This window comes from Pongo abelii, chromosome 21 (genome assembly GCF_028885655.2).
Source record: "Pongo abelii isolate AG06213 chromosome 21, NHGRI_mPonAbe1-v2.0_pri, whole genome shotgun sequence".
Classification (NCBI taxonomy): domain Eukaryota; kingdom Metazoa; phylum Chordata; class Mammalia; order Primates; family Hominidae; genus Pongo; species Pongo abelii.
Window position 1 is genome coordinate 37,369,683 of NC_072006.2, and position 21,870 is coordinate 37,391,552.

The 21,870-nt window shown below is 46.9% G+C and overlaps 1 protein-coding gene across 2 annotated transcripts; it reads left to right on the forward strand.

Annotated features, from left to right (window-relative positions):
• Window positions 1–5,334: 5,334 nt before the first annotated feature.
• On the forward strand, window positions 5,335–15,758 carry BPIFA3 (BPI fold containing family A member 3). Of its 2 annotated transcripts, XM_002830203.4 has the most exons (7): window positions 5,335–5,726; window positions 11,828–11,978; window positions 12,369–12,476; window positions 13,113–13,262; window positions 14,418–14,502; window positions 14,939–15,002; window positions 15,543–15,758. In XM_002830203.4, the coding sequence occupies exons 1-7, from the start codon at window positions 5,600–5,602 to the stop codon at window positions 15,620–15,622; spliced, it is 765 nt and encodes a 254-aa protein (XP_002830249.2). In that variant the 5' UTR covers window positions 5,335–5,599; the 3' UTR covers window positions 15,623–15,758. The 2 variants fall into 2 exon arrangements, with proteins under 2 accessions (XP_002830249.2, XP_054398117.1); XM_054542142.1 differs by lacking the exon at window positions 15,543–15,758 and having other exon boundaries at window positions 5,374–5,726; window positions 14,901–15,002.
• The last annotated feature ends 6,112 nt before the right edge of the window (window positions 15,759–21,870 follow it).

Consider the following 21,870-nt stretch of genomic DNA (forward strand, 5'->3'; position numbering starts at 1 on the left):
GAAGGGCCCATGCCCGTTTCCTCTTCCTACTGGCTGACATTTAAGGGCAGGTGAGGCTGTGCCTGGCTGGTTATCCTTAATGACCTGCCTTCCTCCTTTCCTCCTGAGAACACTCCTGCTAGGTAAGCCCCGGGGCTTGACAGGTTGGTTCCTGCCCTCTTGTGGTCCAGAGTGTTCATGGTTATGGTGAGACCTGCAGTCTTCAGTCCATCTGGTGGATCAACTCTCTGAAATTGTTGGTATTTGCCAAGTGTGTCCCACAGAATCTTAGTGGCCTCTGCAGTATATAAGAGGAAATGCAGCTGGACAGAACAGGCTTGCAGACCCCTGCGGGGGAAGGTCAAGGGTTTTAAGTGAATTTATCCAGAAACAAGGTACAGCCTGTCAGAGCTAGGTGGCCCAAGTTCAAATCCTAGCTCCACATTTACCAGCTGTGTATCCTTAGACAAGTGACTCCAGAGTCAGGGCTCAACATCCATCTGCCCTTATTATTCTTCCTGCCTCTCCTTGCAATGTTTGCAGCTGGGGGAATGGGGCCTGAGGATCATGTTGGGCAGCAGAATGGGGTGTGGGATGAAGCAGTTGGTGGGGAATGAGCAACAGCTCCTCTGAGCTCCCTCCTGCAGGCCAGGCTACCTGGCTCCCATCCGAGCCCCACCCCTCCCCAGCTGGGTGGATTTGGGGATTTTACTTAACATTTCTGTGCCTCTGCAAAAGGAGGCCAATAATAACAGTACCTACTGCAAAGGGTTGTGTTGAGAATTCAATAAGTCATTACAGGTAAAGCACTTAGCTTGCCCCTAGAGCTCAGTTAGCACTCAATAACTGTTAGCTGGTATCACTGTTATTATTTCAGCTAAGTGATGTTCACACACCGTGTGCATCAGAATTGTCCAGAAGCTTATTCCCAGGCTCCCCCTCACAGAGCCTGACTCAATTCATCAGAAGTGACCTAAGAATCTGCATTTTTACAAGTCCCATCTCTCCCTTCAAAATTCGGTGATGCTCCCCTGGAAATTCCAGCTTTTCCATTTTCCCTTTGTCCTCTCCAGGCCGCCCTCAGAACCCAGAAAAGGTCAACTCTTCTTTTGTCAAACCCAATATGCCATTCAGAAACGGTCCCCACTCTCTCTTCCCCTGCCATTTTAAGGAAATTCGCCTTTGGATTAAAGTTCTAGCCCCTAGTTCTGTGTAGTTGTTAAGCATATGTATGTTAAACATATATATATAAAGAATGGAACGAATGAATGACTAGATAAATAATGAATTCCATTCCTTAGAAGAGTAACTCTCAAAGTATGGACCGAACCCCCTGCATCATCTCCCTAGGGTGTTCATTCCAAAGGCAACTCCCAGAACCTCCCCCCCAGCCCCTACTAAATCAGATTCAGGAATCTGCATTTAATGCTTCTGCCTTCTCTGCTGTTCCCTGGAGTTTGGGGACCTCTGCCTTTTGCTAGAGACTGGAATTTCCTTAGAGCCCCAAGGAGGGGAAGTGGCCACCCCAATTGGCCGTTGGAGATCACAGGTGTGCATAAGCCTTCTTGGCCCAGAGTTCTGCCAACGGAGGTTCCTGCCTCCTTGTCCCACTGGACAGCTCTTCCTGCAGCCAGGGATGTGAGACACGCCCTCTCCCTGGGCACATGGGTACAGACTTCTCATCCCATAGACAGCCACTGCTGTCTTCCTTTCTTCCTCCAACCTGCCAAGCCCTTTCCCACCTGAGGGCCTTTGCCCTCATGGTTCCCGCTGCCTGGCTCACCTTCCAAATTTTTATACTCAAGCCTGGCTCCATCTCCTCCTCTCCTCCTGGGCTCTGCTCGAATGTCACCTGAGACCTTCCCTAACCCTGGTCTAATGTGGCCTCCTTGCTATTTCCAATCTCACACTAAGCTTTTTCCCCTTAATACAATTTATGGTTATTTGGTTTCTTGTTTATTTCACCTTGTTCTGATTCCCTCACCAGCTGATAAGCTGCTGGGGAATAGGGTGACTGTTATTCCGTAGAGTCAAGCACAGTGCCTGGCGCACAGTTGGCCCACAGTAAATAATGGTTGGGTGGATGGATAAATGAATTTTTTTCAAAGTCAAACTCCTTGAAAGCCAATTTCCCAGGAGAGCAAGGGTTTTACCATTGAACCCATGGACATGCCTTAAGAGGTCCATGGCAATCCTGGTACTGTGTGCAACATTTTTTAGCTTGGTGTGTTTTTTTTCCTAAAAGACAAACCAAAGCTTCCAGTGCATTTTCAAAATGTCCCCCAAGAAGGTAAAGAAGCTTGTTTTAAGGAAAGCTATTTGGAATAGTGGAGGAGGCTGCTAATGTGTGAGGCTCAGTGGTGTTCCACAGCTCCAGTGTCCAAGGAAAACAGTGTCTGAGGCAGTCCTGGGGAAGGCAAGAGAGCCCACTGGGATGCCAGCTCAGCCTCTTCCTGGCTGGGAGCTTAGGCAGCCGCTGGGTTTCTCTGGGTCCCCGTCTCCTCACCTTTGTGGCATGAGGGCGGAATGAGACAGACCACAGAGCAGGCTTCACACAGGGAACGGGTCCCAAAGGAGAAACGCAAGCCCCGTCAGCCTCCAGGTAGTTGCTCATTAAGGAGCAGTCCTCAATCCACCACCATCCTCCCTGAGAGCACCAGCGTCGGGTGCCCAGCCAATCCGGGCTTTTTCCCTTGAATGTCAGCTAAAGAAACTCCACCTCCTCAGGGAGGTCTTTTCCCTGACATCCCTTTTCCCCCATTGGCCAGGTATCCCCTCCCTGTGCCCTCCCACGGTACCTCCCACCTCCTTCACCACTGGGCCATACTTCATAATCACATGCTCAGTTGCAGGGATAATGGAAGACTGTGTGTCTCCCCACTGGTATGTGCTATGTCCTCCATGAGGACAAGGACCCTGCCTGACCACTCTCTGTGGGATCCCAAGAGCCCACAGCTCCTGACACTCAGTGTTCAATGACTTTAGTGGTTTTATTCATTGAATGAATGACAGCAAAGCACACCATCTGAACAGCCACGTGCAAGCTCACTCCAGGACCATCACACCCTCACTGCTGTCTCAGCCTCTCTATCATTCCTGCCTGCCTTCTGGAGTTGCATTTCATTCGTGAAAGTACTTGATAGAGGTGGCTCCTGCATTCATTGCGCACGTGTCCCAGGAACCATCTCAGGATTCTTATGCTCCATGTCACTGACTCCATCAGCTTCCCTGGTTTACAGGTGAGGAAGGCTCAGAGGGGTAAGGACAAGGAGGAGGATCATCATAATAACATGGTTTTGGAGAACTGGCCCAAGCATGATTCGCTTTAATCCTCACTATAGCTCTGAGGTCTGCACTGTGATCCTTTTACAGACCTGGGAGCTGACTCCGCCAAGAGACAGAGTCAGGAGTTGAACCCTGGTCTGCGTGACCCCAAAGCACATGCTCTGGACTGCATGTGATCCTGCACCAAGTTGGCTTCAAATCCAGTCCCCAGCCCCTGAGCAGGGCCCTCTCATCCCTCCAAATCTGCTCTCTCTTGTCATGCATCAAGCTCTGAAAATCTATACCCTCCACGCTGTCCTTTCATTAGGCTCTGTGGCCCTGAGAACCACAGCCTGTGATGAGGTAGGACCAACAGCTCCCACGCCGTGTTAAGATGTCCAAAGAGCCAAGGACAACAGATTTGTTCCTCCCGACAATGCCCACTCTTCTCTGTTTTCTTGACAATAAATAACAAAATTCCAACCACTTACATAAAACCAGGAAGGCTAGAAAAATACATTTCAAAGTAAGTGATATTCTACAAACATCCCCAAGGGGAGCATGAACTCTGAGAAAGGACCTCAAATAAGGAAAGCCAACACCCTGAACCAAGGCTTTCTCAGTACAATCTCTTACAAAACCAGAATGAATTGCCCAAGAATAGCCCCAAGGCTTCTGTGAAATTTGCAAAGGATGTTCCCATCCCTCATCCACATGGGACCCTCTACGTCCCCCATAGTATGGGGAAACAGCACAGGGACAGTGACAAATGCCTTTGTCTCAGAGCTCACAGCAATGGCATGGTGGGGCCCAGACCCCCGAGACCTGTGCTGCTGCAGTGGAGTGGGGAAGAAAGAGCTGCAGGCAGTGAGGTCCAAGAGGATGCAGGGACCCTCCTGGGCCTGGGAGGTGTTGTGTGGAATGTGGCTTTTGCTCTGTGTGCAGTAGGAAATGCTGGAGGGTTTTGAGCAGAGGAGTGGCATGGTCTACCTTACTTTTTTTTTTTTTTTTGAGTTGGAGTCTTCCTCTGTTGCCAGGCTAGAGTGCAGTGTGGTGTGATCTCGGCTCACTGCAACCTCCGCCTCCCAGGTTCAAGCAATTCTCCTGCCTCAGCCTCCCGAATAGCTGGGACTACAGGCGTGTACCACCACTCCCGGCTAATTTTTGTATTTTTAGTAGAGATGGGGTTTCACCATGTTGGCCAGGCTGGTCTTGAACTCCTGACCTCATGATACGCCCGCTTTAGCCTCCCAAAGTGCTGGGATTACAGGCATGAGCCACCGCGCCCGGCCTACCTTACATCTTAAAATGACTGTTCAGGCTACTGCGTGGAAGAGATTGTAGGTGGGCACAGTTAAAAGCTGGGAAACCAGCTGGGACCCACTGGCAATAATTCAGACCAAGTTGATGGTGGTTGAGGAGTAGTTGTTAGATGAGGTCATGTTCTGGAAGTGTCAGCAAGATCTCCTGACAGATGGGTTGTGGGAGATGGGAAAAGGGGAGGAAAGGGCAGCTCCACGGGCTGGGACTGGAAAAACTAGATGGACTTGGCACCATTTCCTGAGAGTGAGGACAGGGGACTTAAACTGAATTCTCTCTGAATCCCAACCCCAGGGCTCCAAGGTCAACCTGATGCTTTGGCTTCAAGACTGTGTAAATCTTATCCAGAAAGATAAGATCCATCCATTCAGTTATTCATTCATTTGTAGCATTAACAAACATTCACCAGTACTTACCATGTGGCAAACATGGGAGGCACTGTAGACATGAGGATTAATTAGACTCATATCCTGCCCTCAAGAAACTCATAATTTGGAGGAGATTCAGAGATCAACCATCTCCACTCATCAATTCAGTCGTTTGGTCACTCAACAAACATTCATTAGCACTCAATTTCTGACAAGCAAGTATCGTGGTAGGGATTGAAGTGGTTGGTCTTGCCCTTAAGAAAGTCCTAGCCCAGTTGGAGAGCCTGGGGTTAGCCATCCTCACTCAAATGTATTCATTCGTTGGTTCACTAAAGAGTCACCAACATCCAGCCTGTGCCAGGGTCTGGGAGAGGACTCCTGTTGGATGACCCAACAATAGACTCTGGTGAGTGTCTCCAAGCAACAAGGCCTTCCTCTGGAGCCCTGGCCACCCCGCCCAGGGTTCCACCTGTTGCTCTCCCGATGTGAGCAAGCCCTGGTGGCAGCTGCCAGGGTCCAGTGCAGCCCCTCCCCACAGCATGCTGGGGGCTAATTCTGATGTCATCTTTCTGCAGAAAACCATGAGCCCATCCCTCCAGACTGCCACCCTCAAAGCCATCTGCCCAGGCCCCATCTGACACTCTTGACATCTGCAGGTCCCAGACCCTATGATGTGTCCACTCTGGAGGCTCCTCATCCTCCTCGGTTTGCTGGCCTTGCCCTTGGCACCACACAAGCAGCCTTGGCCTGGCCTGGCCAAAGCCCACAGAGACAACAAATCCACCCTGGCAAGAAGTAAGCTAAGCCCCAGGCTCTGCCTGCTGCCCACGGGGTTGGGGAGGTGGGAAGGTGCCATCTGGGCTCCACTGCTAACCTGCTGGGTGACTTCAGGTTAGTCACTTACCCTCTTCTCTTTTTCTTAGACCTCAAGTGCAGAAAATTGAGGTTGTGTTGATCATATGCCAATTTCTAGCACATCCTCATTGGCACAAATCACTGCAAGGTCCCCCTTTTGTTTTATTTTCTTATTTTCCCCCTTTATGCCTTATTCTCACTCCCATATCCCTACTGCCTTGGCAGGCATTGCAGTGTGTTTAATGGATGTATTTAAATATGCCTGTGTCCTTGTATGTACAGTACTTTAATTTACATAAATTGTATTGCCATATATATCCCATTCTGGTTTTTTACGGGTTTCACTCAACACTATGCTGTTGACATCTATGTTGCTTCAGCTGGTGCAGAAAGAGCCATAAGATTCATCCACCTCAATTTATCTGGCTGTTCCCCTCTGAATGGACATGCAGGTTGTCTCTAACTCTCCACGATTATAAACTACACTGAGATGAACCTCCTTGCAAGTGTCCCTGTTACAGCCTGTGGGAGAATTTCTCTGGGATATACCCAGAAGGAGAGTGGCTGGGTCCTGAGGTAGAGGTAAAGTCAATTTAACCAAAACTGCCAGAATCCTCTCTAGAATGGCTGTGTGGTCTACATGTGCTCCAGAAAGAAATGAGCATACCTGTCTCCCCATGTTCCCCAGCACTGCCGAGTACTGAGCTGTATCAGTCAACTAGGGCTGTCCTCATAAGACACCACAGACTGGGAATTAAACAACACATATTCATTTTCTCATAGTTCTGGAGGCTGGAAGTCCAGGATCAAGATGGAAATAGGGTTGGTTTCTGGTGAGGCCTGTCTTGCTGGCTTGCAGATGGACACCTTCTCGATGTCTCCATATAGCCTTTTCTCTGTGCATGCAGAGAAAGAGATCTCTTCTATTTCTTCTTATGAGGACACCAATCCCATCAGTTTAGGGCCACACCCTAATGACCTCGTTTAACCTTAATTAGCTCTTTAAACGCCCTATCTCCAAAGACAATCACACTGGGGGAGGAGAGGACACAATTTGATCTATGACACTATTTTTATACTTTTTTTTTTTTTTTTGGCCAGTTTGATGTGTAGTTGAGTGATAGCTACTTGTTTTAGCTTGACTTTATCTGGTGAGTGGGAAGTTTGAGCATCTTATACTTTTGTTAACCAATTTGACTTTTTTTCTTGGAGACACAGTCTCACTCTGTCACCCAGGCTGCAGTGCAGTGGCATGATTTGGCTAACTGAAACGTCCACCTCCCAGGTTCAAGCAATTCTCCTGCCTCAGCCTCCTGAGTAGCTGAGATTACAGGTGCATGCCACCATGCCCGGCTAATTTTTGTATATTTAGTGGCGATGGGGTTTCATCATGTTGGCCAGGTGGTCTCGAACCCCTAACCTCAAGTGATCTACCCACCTCGGCCTCCCAAATTGCTGGCATTACAAGTGTAAGCCACTGTGCCCGGCCCCATTTTGACTTCTTTGAATTCCCTGTTCTTACCTTTTATCCATTTTTAAATTTGCTTTTCTGGGTTTTTTTAATCCTCTTTGATTTGAAGAGACATTACTTAATTCTCAACATTAGCCCTTTGTCAGATTCATGCATTGTGAATATTTCTCCCAAACTGTCATCTGTTAACTTTGTAGGTCCTTCAATGAACAGGAATATTTTCAAATTCATCAATATTTTGTTTTATAGTTTGTGTTTGGAGAGTCTTAAGACCTTGCTCCTACCTCAGACATATTCTACTTTGTTTTTTTCTAATAGCTTTATAGTTTTACCTTTCACATTTAAGATTTTAATCCATCTCTGGAGGCTATCTTTATGCATGCCTGTGTATGTAAGGCAGAGATTCAGCTTCGCTTCTCTCCATATGACTCAGTTTCCCCAACTCATCTACTAAATGATCAAATTCCCAAAAATGAGGATTCACTGCTGAACTCCCTATGCTGTATCTGTACATCTGTTTTACACCAATAACATAATATTGTGAATACAACGTCTTTGTAAAATGCTGCTTTATCTGACAGACCTATATTCTTCCAAATTAATTTTAGAGTGTGTCAAGTTCCTTTAAAAAATTCATCTGGCCGAGCATGGTGGCTCCCTAACACTTTAAGAAGCTGAGGTGGGAGATTGCTCGAGCCTAGGAATTCAAGACCAGCCTGGGCAACATATCAAGATCCTGTCTCTACAAAAATAAAATTAGAAAATTAGCCAGGCATGGTGGCATACACCTGTAGTCCCAGCTACTTGGGAGGCTGAGGTGGGAGGATCACTTGTGCCCAGGTGTTTGAGACTGCAATGAGTTATAATTGTGCCACTGCACTCCAGCCTGGGCAACAAAGACCCTGTCTCCTAAAAAAAAAAAAAAAAAAGAAAATCAGGCTGGGCGCAGTGGCTCACGCCTGTAATCCCAGCACTTTGGGAGGCTAAAGCGGGCGTATCACGAGGTCAGGAGTTCAAGACCAGCCTGGCCAACACGGTGAAATCCCGTCTCTACTAAAAATACAAAAAATTAGCCGGGCGTGGTGGCCAGGGCCTGTAGTCCCAGCTACTCCGGAGGCCGAGGTAGGAGAATGACGTGAACCCAGGAGGCGGAGCTTGCAGTGAGTGAAGATCATGCCACTGCACTCCAGCCTGGGGGACAGAGCAAGACTCCGTCTAAAAAAAAAAAAAAAAAAAAGTCTGGAAATTTGATTGGAGTTAAAATGAATTTGTTAATTTAAAGAGAGTTGATATTTTAGACTTCCCAATCATAAACTTAGTGTATCTTTCCATTTATTCAGATTTTACTATATATCCCATAAGAAAATTTTAAAGTCCTGTCAATGTATTGAGCATGATTTATTAACGTGATTCCTAGAGAATTTATAGTTTGCCATAGTAAATGCTACCTAATCTTCTATTATATTTTCTAGTTGGAATTGCAGGTACAGATGGAAGGAAAGCTGTTGACTTCTTCTGATATTCAAAAGCCTTGCTGACCTCTTATAATTTTATTGTTTTATTTATTCTGTAGGTTTTTCTATTTAGAGGATTATATCGTCCGTAAGTAGTAATAGCTTTATCTTTTCTCTTCTAAGCCTTACACTTCCTGTGCCTTTTTCTTATCTTGCATTGTAGCCAGAGCCTTCTACAGGAATGGAAATGAATCCAGAATTCCCCTCCAAGTATATTTTCTGTAGGTTTTTGGAATATAGTGTTTATCACATTAAGCCTGTTCCTTATGCCCCTAGCTTTATGAATTTTTCTTACTCATAAGTCAGTATTGACCTTTAACAAATGTTCCTCTGCATCTAAAAGTTAATCACTTTTTTCCTCCAACCTACTAAATGATAAATTGTATTAATAGATTTTTCTGCTATTGAACCTTCCTAACACTTCTAAAATGAACGTTTCTATGATGTACTATTAGATTTTTTTTTTTTCGATGGAGTCTTGCTCTGTCACCCAGGCTGGAGTACAGTGGTGGGATCTCAGCTCACTGAAACCTCCACCTCCCAGCCTGGGTTCAAATGATTCTCCTGCCTCAGCCTCCCGAGTAGCTGGGATTACAGATGCCCCCACTACCACGCCCTACTGATTTATGTACTTTTAGTAGAGACAGGGTTTCACCATGTTGGCCAGGCTGGTCTCAAACTCCAGACCTCAGGTGATCTGCCCACCTTGGCCTCCCAAAATGTTGGGATTACAGGCGTGAGCCACTGCGTCTGGCCAAGATTTCATTAGCTAATAATTTGTTTAGGATCTTAGCAAACTTTTCATACATAAAACTGATACGTAACTTTCTTTTCTTGGTACTGTCCTTGAGGCTAGGAAAGTTATACTAACCTCAGAGAATGAATTTAACATCTTTCTGTTTTTCTATTTTCTTTCACAGTTATTTCTTTATAAAAGTTTGATAAAACTCTGCGTAAAATCTTCTAGGTTAGAAACTCTTGGAGAATGAGATCTTCAATCACCATTTTTATTTGTTAAGAAATTTCTTAATTTCTTTGGTTATGAATGTTTTCTATTTTTTCTCATCAAAACTTGGCATTTTGTGGTTTGTCATAAATGTATCCTTTTCATTTAGGTTATTGAATATATTGGTGTATAATTCTGAACCCAGGTAACCTCATTTATACAATAAGTGTGGTTAGAATGTTAGTTCATGAAGCTGCTTTTCAAACTTAAATGCTGGAAAGTATGTGAAAAGTGCTTTGACTGTGCATATGTTTATTGCTATGACAAGTAGCAGCTTCTTTGCAGTAGCCCAGAGTTCTCAGCGTAGGGCCTGATCTCAGGTAGGGTCAAGGCAGTGAAATTATATTATCAGTTAGAGTACTTAGCTGCAGGCAACAGAAAACCCAACTCAACCTGGCTTACACAATAAAAAAAGTTGTCATTTTACATAACTGAAAGTCAGAGGTAGGACAAGCTCCAGGTTTGGTTCAGTCATGAGTTCAAAGCTTACCTCCAGACTAGATTTTGTCTATTTCTCAGCTCTGCTATCATCATGGTTTTATCCTCATGCTGGTTCCCAGTGTGGTAGGAAAATTGTGACGCATGGCCATTGGCGCTATAGGCTGTCTTGCTTCTTTCCGATAGGAGAAAGAGAAAGGAATTTTCCCCTCTTGTTTGGTCTGATAGAGCCAACTGGGTCATGTGCCAACTTTGAACCCCAAAAGAGTCAGTGAGGGTGAGGCATACCTGATGGTTCAGATAATCAACAGCCTCATGTAGACCAGGAATTTAAGGGAGTACTTGAATCAAATCAGGGTTCAGATGAGGAGGATAGAATGAATAAATGGATAAATGGATGGATAGATGGACAGATGGATGGATGGATGGATGGATGGATGGATGGATGGTTGGTTGGATGGATGAATGGATGGACGGATGAGTGGATGGATGGATGAATGGATGGATGGATGGGTAGATGAATATTAGACTGGCAACCACTGGTGTCTGCTGCTCACAAATTCCCAAGCACCACTATAATCATGAACCAAGAACTACTAAGAGTTCTGGGCATACCTATAGGTTCACTCTATCCTTGAAACTATTTGTTTAATATATATCTCTCCTAGTAAACATAAAACTGGTTTGTACTCTCAGTGCCCAGCTTGGGGCCTGACACCCAGTAGATGCTCAATAAATATTTGTTGGATGAATGAATGAATGGTCTTAATATTCCTCACAAGAATCCTGTGAGGTACTGCCCCTGTTATACAGATGAAGAAGCCAAGACCCAGGGAGATGATAGAGCCAGGACTTGAATCAAGATCTGCTACTTCAGACACATTCTTGTTTGTAAGCCACAGAAACAAACGTTGCTGAAACAAACAACTCCAAGGTGCTGTCTTGGAGGAGGGAGATGGGGCATGACAAAGGTTTCTGCTGCTCTGCAGTAACCCAGAGTTCTCAGTGTGGGACCTGATCTCAGGACAGGTCAAACCAGTGAAATAATGTGCCCTGTGGTACACTCTGAGGTTCATCAGAGCTAGGTCCTCACCCCAGGCAGGAGGGTCTAGAGACAAAATAGGCAGGACTTAAGCATCTCCATAGCTTTAAAAATTTCTTCCTTTGGGAGATTTATTCTTTTCTGGTGGAAGCTCCACTGGGTCCTGCAATTTATTCTAGACATAGTGTGGAGCAATTTACATCTATTCTCTCTGCACCTACCCATTTAATTTTCTCTTCAACCAGCATTGACTCTGGTCTACATTCCATATGTTAGCTCCATGCTCCAGACTGAAATACAGTGTTGGGTGAACTTTCAACCAGAATACCCCCCTTTGAGCAGCTGTTGCCTGCCAGACCCTCTGCAGGTGTTTTTCTTTGTTTCTCACATCAATCTTGCAAAGCATAATTTCATAGATGAAGAAGGTAGATCTCCATGGGGAGGTGGTGACATGCACCACTCACTAAGCAATCAGAGCTTGCACCAGCCTGCAACCCAGGTCTCCGAATCCCAAGCCCCCCACCTTTTCCATGACACTGTGCAAAATCGGTGGTCCTTGTGCATTTCCAGTTATTGCTCAGGGTCTCATAAAGCACAACGCAGAAAGCCGAATCCAGAACATCCACTTTGGGGACAGACTGAATGCCTCAGCACAAGTGGCCCCAGGGATGGTGGGCTGGCTAATCAGCAGCAGGAAACACCAGCAGCAGCAAGAGAGCAGGTGAGACCCTGAGTTCCATCCGTGGCCCTGGAACTCTTTATAGAGCTCTAGATCGAAGGGTAGAGTTGATGGGGGGCTGGGGAGGTGCAAGGCCTGTGAAGAGGGAAGGTAGGAAGATTGAAAGAAGAGAAGGTGGAAGGCCCACACAAGGAAGAGTGGGGGCCCAGCTGCACAAATCAAAACGGTGTGGCACTGTTAGGGCCACTCTGGGGCAGCTTGCAGTCCAGGGCTCCCGCACCTGACTCTTGCCCTCAGAGCATCTGTAAAAGAATCACACTCCAAATCCCATTGCCAGGCCCTCTTTATAGTTGGGACAGCCTTGTTAGCAGGAAACCTTACCTGTTCTGAGGTCTCTCACCCTTGCGGGGCCTCTGCTCTTTCCTTGTGCAGCATCAACATCACCAACATTCAGCTGGACTATGGCGGGATCCAGATGTCATTCCATAAGGAGTGGTTCTCGGCAAACATCTCACTTGAATTTGACCTTGAATTGAGACCGTGAGTCATACAGAAGCAGCATCTGAGAGTTGCTGGCCCTCCTCGCAGGGAATCTGGGAAATTCAGATCTTTCTGATCCCAACCTAAATTCAAATCCTGGCTTCCAAAGCCACTTGCTGTGTGACCTTGGGCAAGTCACTTCACCTCTCTGAGCCTTGGTTTCGTCACCTGAAATATGGATGACAATCATTAGTCAGTGGAAGGAAGTCATTTGCTCATTCAAACCTATGAGAGATCACAACAACTGGGCTTGATTAAAGAGAGAAAGGGAGAACTGCTGTAATCATCTCATCACCCCTGCTCACCATCCTCCTGTTCAAACTATCCTTTGACATCCACTGCCCCCAAGAAAGGGAGGATGCAGCTAAATGGGAAAGATTTTTGACACAGAGATTAATTCTCAACATTTGAATTTCCAAAGGCCTATTTAAGGGGTTTTCAAAGTCACTCTGGCTACAGCTGTTTTCTCTTTAATCACTGACTTCAGGATTTAACTGGGCCTAGTTTGTTGAAAGGACTCAGAGTGCCAGGGGAAGCCCTGACGGTAGATAGTGCCCATCTTTGCCAATATGGAGATTTCTACTCTTTCTCTACCTCCTCCCCTTGCACTTCCTCCTCTTCCTCTCTCATCTGCAGGTCCTTCGATAACAACATCATAAAGATGTGTGCACACATGAGCATCGTTGTGGAGTTCTGGCTGGAGAAAGATGAGTTTGGCAGGAGGGATCTGGTGATAGGCAAATGCGATGCAGAGCCCAGCAGTGTCCACGTGGCCGTCCTCACAGAGTAAGACCTCAGCTGCCCCTCCCCAGAGCTGGGCCTCCTCCCTGATGAGCCCCAGCTGCAGCGTCACTTCCTGACCATCTCCTAAATTAGTCCAAAGCAGATTTCATCCTTCCCCCAGAATCTGCTCCTCCTCCCATGTTCCCATCCGTGATGACCCTACCACCCTCCCAGAAGCCAGACTCTTCTCCCTCCTCACTCCTCAGGCCCTTCATCACCAGTTCCCATCAATGACTTGCTAGTAGCCCTCAGCTTCTCTTATCTCCATCTCCTACTCCACTACCTGGAGCACTACAGGAACCTCCTCCTGGCTTTCCCTGGCCCGGATCTCCCCTCCTACACTCCATTCCCCATCCTGCAGCAGAAATAACTTTCTAACACAGAAATCTGGCAATGCCCAACACCCTGCTCCAAAGCCTCCAGTGGTTCCCAGTGCCCTCTGGATAAAGAGCAACTCCCAAATTTCACTCAAGGCCCTGCTTGTCCTCTCCCCTGCAATCTTTTGTGCCCTTTGTCCTCCACCAGACACCGTACATTTTCACACCACTGTGCCTTTGCACATGCTGATCTTCTTGCCTGGAATGTCCGTCCCATCTTCTCTGAAGCTCCTCCTTATCCCTCATTCATTCATATATTTCCAAAAAACCTACTGTATGCCAGCACCACACCTGATGCTAGGGATACAGTGGTGAACAAGACACAAAATACAGCTTTAATAAAGCTCCATAGACTGGCTGACCAAGTCTTTCAATTTCAACTGACTGTAAGTCCCTTGAAGGCAAGACTTGTGCCTGATTTATCTCTGTAATTCCGGAATGCTGAAAGCAATGAAGACCTCAGTGGATGTCTGTTCATTTATTCATCAGATATTCATTGAGCACCTAGATTGTACCAGACTTTCATGGGAGGACAGTGTAAGGGAAAAACTCTGGAATCTGGTGCTCTGTTGCCATGTTTCTAATATAACCAGCATTTATTAGCTGTGTGACCTTGGGCAAAGTCTGAGCTACCCCTTTGACGATCGCTGACAATGATACTTCCGGCATGGGGCTGAGTGAGGATTAAAAGACTGTGGAAGGTGTACTCAACACATACCTCCTGGCTTTAATATTGCCTGGATTGCTCTGTTCTGTTCTGTACCTCTACCTTTCTTTCTAGGGCTATCCCACCAAAGATGAATCAGTTTCTCTACAACCTCAAAGAGGACCTGCAAAAAGTTCTCCCACACCTGGTAGAAAGTCAGGTAAGCTTAGAAAAAACTTTGCATCTTGAGCATCCTTGAGTCTGAGGGTTAAGGCATATCCACTGGCAATTTAGCAAAGGATTTCAAACATTGGGTTTTAGAGCTTGAAAAGTCTCAATTTAAAATTTCAGTTTGGCCATGAGTTTTGCCAGCCTATCCTTGAGCAAGAGACTTTGCCTCCCTGAGCCTCAGTGTTCCTACCTGTAGCATGGGAACCACCATAGTCCCTATCTTATATGATGAGGATTTGTGGAGACAAAGCGTGGAAGTGTTGTGCATGACACTGAGCAGGTAGTTGGCGCCCACGGCAAGGGAGCTGCCCTGGCCACGATTCCTACTGGAAAAATCCCATGGAGTTGAAGTTTCCTGCTATAGGCACTTCAGTTTTCCTTTTCCAGCCCCTGGCCTGATCCTTCTCTCTGTGCTGATGGTCCAGGTATGTCCTCTGATCGGTGAAATCCTCGGACAGCTGGATGTGAAACTGTTGAAAAGCCTCATAGGTGAGTGTCTGGTCCATCCAGTGAGGACTCCTTAGGACTGGCAAGTGGCTGAAAGAGGTACCCCCAGCCCTGGAGCCCCCAGGGAGGCCTGCTAAGGGGCGTCTGCATGTGCTGTGAGAACACTTTAGAGGTGACCATATTATGATGACCACACTATCCCCCAAGAGAGCTGGGACAGCAGAACGTGCCCCTACCAAGCAGGCTGTGCCCTGCCAAGTCACTGAAGTCATCAGGTTACCAGAGATTCTAGCTGCTTCCAAGATCTCCACCCAATCCAGTAGGGAGCACTGGCCCCACCCCAAACCTGAGACCATCTCTACTCCAGTTACCGATAAACAGTTACAGTTCCCATATAGAGCTCATAGACTAGTGAAGTGAAGACACCAAGAAGCAAATAATTCAGCATCATTTGGGGAGGGTTTTCACGTGAACGCTCCCAGCACCTGCCTTTGGTCACCATGGATGGATGAGGGTTTCCCTTCGGTGTGGGAGTTGGGAGGTGGGCACGCTGGTGACAGATGCTACCTCTTCTCCTTACAGAACAGGAGGCTGCTCATGAACCAACCCACAATGAATCCAGCCAACCCTCTGCATGCCAGGCTGGAGAGTCCCCCAGCTGACTACTGCTGATCAGAAGGAAAGTCCACATCTTGGGACCTTAAGTCTCCCTTAGAGTGGGGCTTCTGCTACCCTAAGAACTTTACCCCAGGCCTTGTGGACACCCCATCCTCTCCTACAATAAACTCTAGCTCTGAAGGGTGCACAGGTCCCTCCCACCTGGGCCCCGGGGTTTAGGTCTAGAAGTCAGACCTGATGAAGTATCCTCCTGAGAACAAATATCCCTATGGTTGCTCATTAGCCCAGAAATACCAGGACAAAAAAAAATGCAGGGAGGGTCCTGTTGAGATTTCTCATTCTCTCATTCTTTCATTCCATATTTACTGAGCACCTAATATGTGTCAAGAATACTGCTGGGCTCCAAGGGGGTGTAGAGAAAGGGCGAGAGAGTGGAAAAGTGAAACCATGGGCACTAAACACATCTGAGCTCACCTTCAATTCAGCCCAACTGGCAGTTCCATGAGGGTGTAGGTGCCATGCACCATGGTGACCCATGAATCCCAGCCCCAGCATACAGCTGGCACAGAGTGCATGCTCAGTAAATATTTGTGGCTCAATGAGTGGATGGATTCTAGTCTTAGGATCCACTAGCTGCATTTGGGACAAAGCTTGTTACCTTTCGGTCTTCATCATTTGCAAAATGGGAATAGAAATCTTGCAAGATGTGGCGCAACAGAAGCCATCCCATGCTGCTGGTGGGAAATAAATTCTACCACCACTTTGTAAAGCATCTCCTAAAGTTAAACACAGGCTTGCTTTACAACTCAGCAATTCCACTACCTAGTGTATTCTCAACAAAAACACATGCACGTGTGGAGCAAAAGGCAAGGAAGTTCATAGCAGCAATGTCCATCATAACCCCAAACTCAACATCCCCCCATGCCCATCAAAAGAATGAATAAATAGAATGGGCAGAGCACCCACTGGAATCTCTATAGTGATGGAAATGACCTACAATTGCACACAGCACGTGGATGAATCTCATAAACAGAATGTTACATGACAGAAGCCATACGCAAAAGGGCATGTGTTGCATCTCCCATTTATGTGAGTCCAAAAACAGAAAAACTAATCCGTGCCGCCAGAGATAAGATAGTGGTTACCTTGGGGCAAGGGTTAGGTGCTAGGAGGGCATTGAAGGGGGCTTCTGGAGAGCTCATAGCAGTCTGTTTCCTGATCTAGGTGCTGGGTATGGGAAGGGACGTTTGGTTTCTGAAAACTCATTGAGGTATTTACATATACGCATTTTTCTTATGTGTAATGTACTTTAACAATTTTGACAATAAAAATACTGGTCGGTTGTGATGGCTCACACCTGTAATCCCAACATTTTGGGAGGCTGAGGATGGAGGATTGCTTGAGGCCAGGAGTTCGAGACCAGCCTAGGCAACGCAGCAAGACCCTATGTCTACGAAAAGCTTGAAAAATTAGCTGGAGGTAGTGGCACACACCTGTAGTCCCAGTTACTTGGGAGGCTAAGGCAGGAGGATTGCTTGAGCCTAGGAGTTCAAGGTTACAGTGAGCTATGATTGCAACACTGTACTCCAGCCTGGATGATAGAGCAAGACCTTGTCTCTCTAAAAAGTCCATATATGTATTTATAATGCAGGATGCTTTTAAGGAGTAAAGCCATGAAAAACCATTTGCAGTATATTTCACATGTGATGGGTTCATGGGAAATGCTTATTAAATGTCACTTAATCCAGCCAGGCACGGTGGCTCATACCTGTAATCCCAGCACTTTGGGAGGCCAAGGTGGGTGGATCATTTGAGCTCAGGAGTTTGAGACCAGCCTGGCCAACATGGTGAAACCCCATCTCTACTAAAAACACAAAAATTAGCTAGGCGTGGTGGCAGGTGCCTGTAATTCCAGCTACTCAGGAAGCTGAGGCAGGAGAATTGCCTGAACCCAGGAGGCAGAGGTTCAGTGAGCCAAGTTCGTTCCACTGCACTCCAGTCTGGGCAACAGAGTGAGACTCCATCTCAAAAAAAAAAAAATGTCAATTAATCCATTGTTAATGATTTGACTGTTGACTATTCAATTATTAAATATGGATTCCCACTCTCCTCCAACCAAGAGTTGAAAAAGCAACCTGAGAAATCAAGGGAAAATAACACACACATATTAATTACAGTAGCACACACATTAAGCACTTGTTACATACAGAGCTTCTTGGTGCTCAGAGCTTACATCCAGCATCTTATCAATGCCTCCCAGCAACCCCACCAGATACAAAATTTCAGCTCACTTTATGCATGAGAAGCCTGAGGCTCGGAGAAATAAAGTCACTTGTCTAAGGTCACACAGTAAGGAAATGGCCAAAATGACTGCACTCAGGCAGCCAGCTCTAGAGCCCACACTCTAAACCACTGTGAATCCTCCCTCCCGGTCTTCCCTTCCTTCCTTCCAACACCCCTCACCCCACCACACACACACACACATGCACACACACAAGCGGGGGCTGATGAAATATGTGTTCAGTGGGACTGACAAGCTCAAATAAGGAAATGTCAACAGCTCAGAGATGAGAATAGGGCGGGAGAATCTCGCGTCTCTGTCTTTCAATTCAAGCTCCCTAATCCGAAATGCTTCATCGGGGATTTGCAACCCTAAATGCTAGTGTTCTCCTTGCCAGCTGTGAGCTTGTGGGGTTCTTCCTGCTCATGATTCAAAGAGCAAACACAGGAGGGCCAGGCCTGGTCCCCAACAAGGCTGCCTGGTTCACTGGTGAAGGCAGCTTTTGTCTGCCTTCCTCCTGACCTTCCTGGGCTGGTGCAGGAATTCCTGTAGGGACCTCCTTGGGTTTCTGACATTCTGTTTTCATTTTAAGGTTCATGGAGCATGGACTCATTACATTTCCTCCCAGAAGAGCTTGTTGGACAATGGACCTCTATTAGGATACTGGGGTTCACACTGGGGGACGGTTTAAGGCCCAAATGCAGCCCCAAATGTTCAGAAACTCAGTCCTGGCTCTGCCCCTCTGAGCTTTATAACTTCCATGCCCTCCCACTACTGGGCACTGACTCTGTGCCAGGTATTGGGCTGGGAGCTACATGTGTTTTTTCCCCAAATTGTAGCCCTCCCACAGCCCTAGGAGGTGGAGGTCGTTAGCTCCATGACATAAGCAAGGACACTGAGGCTCAAAGAGGGGGTGCAACAAAGCATTTCTAGAGATCTGTCGTATCACATCATGCCTACAGTTAACAATGCTGTATTGTACACTTAAAACTTTGTTAAGGCCAGGCGCGGTGGCTCACGCCTGTAAATCCCAACACTTTGGGAGGCTGAGGTGGGCGGATCACCTGAGGTCAGGAGTTTGAGGCCAGTCTGATCAACCTGGTGAAACCCCATCTCTACCAAAAATATTAATACAAAAATTAGCTGGGTGTGGTGGCACACACCTATAATCCCAGCTACTCGGGAGGCTGAGGCACGAGGAATCACTTGAGCCTGAGAGGCAGAAGTTATAGTGAGCCGAGATCATGCCACTGCACTCCTGCTTGGGAGACAGAGCAAGACAAAGAAGGAAGGAAGGAAGGAAGGAAGGAAGGAAGGAAGGAAGGAAGGAAGGAAAGAAAGAAACTGTTAAAAAGAAAAAAAAAAAAAACCTCGGTGGATCTCATGTTAAGTGTTCTTACTACAATAAAAATTTTTTAAGGCCATGCACGGTGGCTTACACCTGTAATCCCAGCACTTTGGGCAGCCAAGGCAGGTAGACCACTTGAGCCCAGGAGTTCGGGCGAGCCTATGCAACATGGCAAAACCCTGTCTCTACAAAAACATGAAAATTAGCCAGGTGTAGTGGTGCATACCTGCAGTCCCAGCTACCCAGAAGGCTGAAGTGAGAGGATCACCTGAGCTCAAGAGGTCGAGGCTGCAGTGAACTGTGATGGCGCCACTACGGTTCAGCCTAGGTGACAGAGCGAAACTGTCTCAAAAGAAAAAAAAGGGGGGGTTGGCAGGGGAAGCTCTCCATCAACAGGAGGGCTCCAGGGAAGATGGGCAGGTGCTTTCTGAACTGAAAACTGTGATGCAAACTTGCACTTGAAGTAGGAGCACTGAAACCCCAGATGACAGTCTGACTTCACCTCTTCCCAGCTGAGATGACCCTGGGCAGGTCACAGCCCTCCTTGAGCCTCAGTTTCCCCACAGGCTTGTTACAGGTGGCATAAAGCTCTAGTGTCTCACAAAAGGTTGTTCATCATTAGTAGTAGTATTTTTTTTTTTTTGCACTTTAAAAGCAAGTGCAAAGATTAATCTCAAAAGCAAGGGGAGTTTGCCTGAAGCAAACCCTACTTGAGAATATATATTTTTTTCATCTAAGTTGGGGTTCCTGGCTCTCTGGGAATGCTCTGGAGCTTCCAAGGCCATCTGAAGACCCTCTCTAACTCAGTCCCCATCCTGAACTTTCTCCTGGGGAGCAGATCCCGCATCCCATTCTCACATTCTGGAGAACAGACCTTGCATAGGTCAGAGCCCTTTGAAAAATCAAACCAATTCTGCCCTTTAGAAATGGATCTTTTTTTTTTTTTTTTTTTTTGAGACAGAGTCTCACTCTGTCACCCAGACTGGAGTGCAGTAGCTCGATCTCAGCTCACTGTAACCTCTGCCTCCCAGGCTCAAGCAGTTCTCCTGCCTCAGCCTCCCAAGTAGCTGGGTTTACAGGTGCGCGCAACTAATGCCCACCTAATTTTTGTATTTTTAGTAGAGATGGGATTTCGCCATGTTGGCCAGGCTGGTCTTGAACTCCTGACCTCAAATGATCCACCCGCCTGGGCCTCCCAAAGTGCTGAGATTACAGATGTGAGCCACCACACCCGGCCAGAAATGGATCTCTTGATTGACAAAACAACCTGAGCAAAGGCTTCCAAACACAATTGCAATCTGAGAAGCAGGAAGGAAAGGCACCACCTACAGTTTCTGAGAAACACATGGAGAGGGTATTGACATCACCAGAGTGGGGAAAACCTCTTGAAATGTTCGTGGTGTGTCCTTCCACTTGTTTCCTGGTGCCCTGAGACCTTTCCCCTGTTCAGGGCAGGGAGCATGCCATCCCTGTGGCCACAAGGAAGGGCAGTTTCAACAGAAGCAGAAACAAGGCTCTTGACTTTCAAGAGCCTGGGTTTTTGATAAAGTGGTAGTGACAGAAAACAAACAGGTGGTTGCCAGCAGATGGGGGCAGGGTGTGACTGTAAAGGGACCCATGAGAGTGCTTTTTGGGAGGATGGAACTGTTCTTTACCCTGATTATAATGGTGGCTGGCTATACATGTGGTAAGACTCAAAGGACCATACCACTAAAAGAAGTCAATTTTACTGTAAGTTTTTTTGTTTTTATAGTCTTGGCTTTTGACTTGTTAAACTCAGGGCATAGGAGAGTCTGAGAACAGCACACACACAATGAAGCTGAAGCAAGTCTTTCTGCCCACAAGACTAGAAAATGCCCTATGTTGGGTTGGTGAAGTGTGAGGGTCCAGGAGAACTGGAAGGAGCATAGTTCTGGTGGGTTCTGATGGTGCCTCTGTCCCTTGCTGCTCCCAGGCAGACCTGAGCATGGGATGAAGGGAACAGAATCCCAAGCACATGTATGGGATCCAGAGACAGAGGGCGTCTGTGTCCATGCTCCCTCCCAGAGCCAGAAGAGGGCATGAGACCCCAGGGAGAGAAGGGTAATGGGAGGGTCTAGGTGGATCCAGGCAGGTGGGCTTGGGCAGCCCCTCACAGTCCTGTATCAGGCCCAAGGAACTGGTGAACAGCAGAACAATTCTGTGTCTTACAAAGGAGTTGAAAGTAAATGCTAAATCCGAAGGGACCTTTCACCAGGAGGGAAGTACAGTGTCTCTGCAATCTAGGGGCAGATGGCACATGGCTGTCTCCTGCATTGCCAGCCAAAAACAGGGAAAGGCAGCCTCCTTGGTACAAACAAAGTCCCTAGCACAGACATGAAACCCCAGGGGGAAATGGGGACATTTCTGTTCCTGAGCAAAATGGCATTTGAAATGGTAAAGTATAGATAAATCAGAAAGATGTGTGGATGCCTGAGTTTATGAACTGTGATTCATACCAGCTCCCCAGACATCATCTCCCCATAGCCCTGTGAGGCAGATTTTATTCTACCCATTTTACAGGTGAGGAAACTGAATGAAGTTCAGGGAACTGGACTGACTTGCCCAGGGTCGTAGGATTTGAACCAGGGCTGTTTGAGCCCAAATTCACCCACTTTCTGCTGCAATACAGACACAGCCTCCTG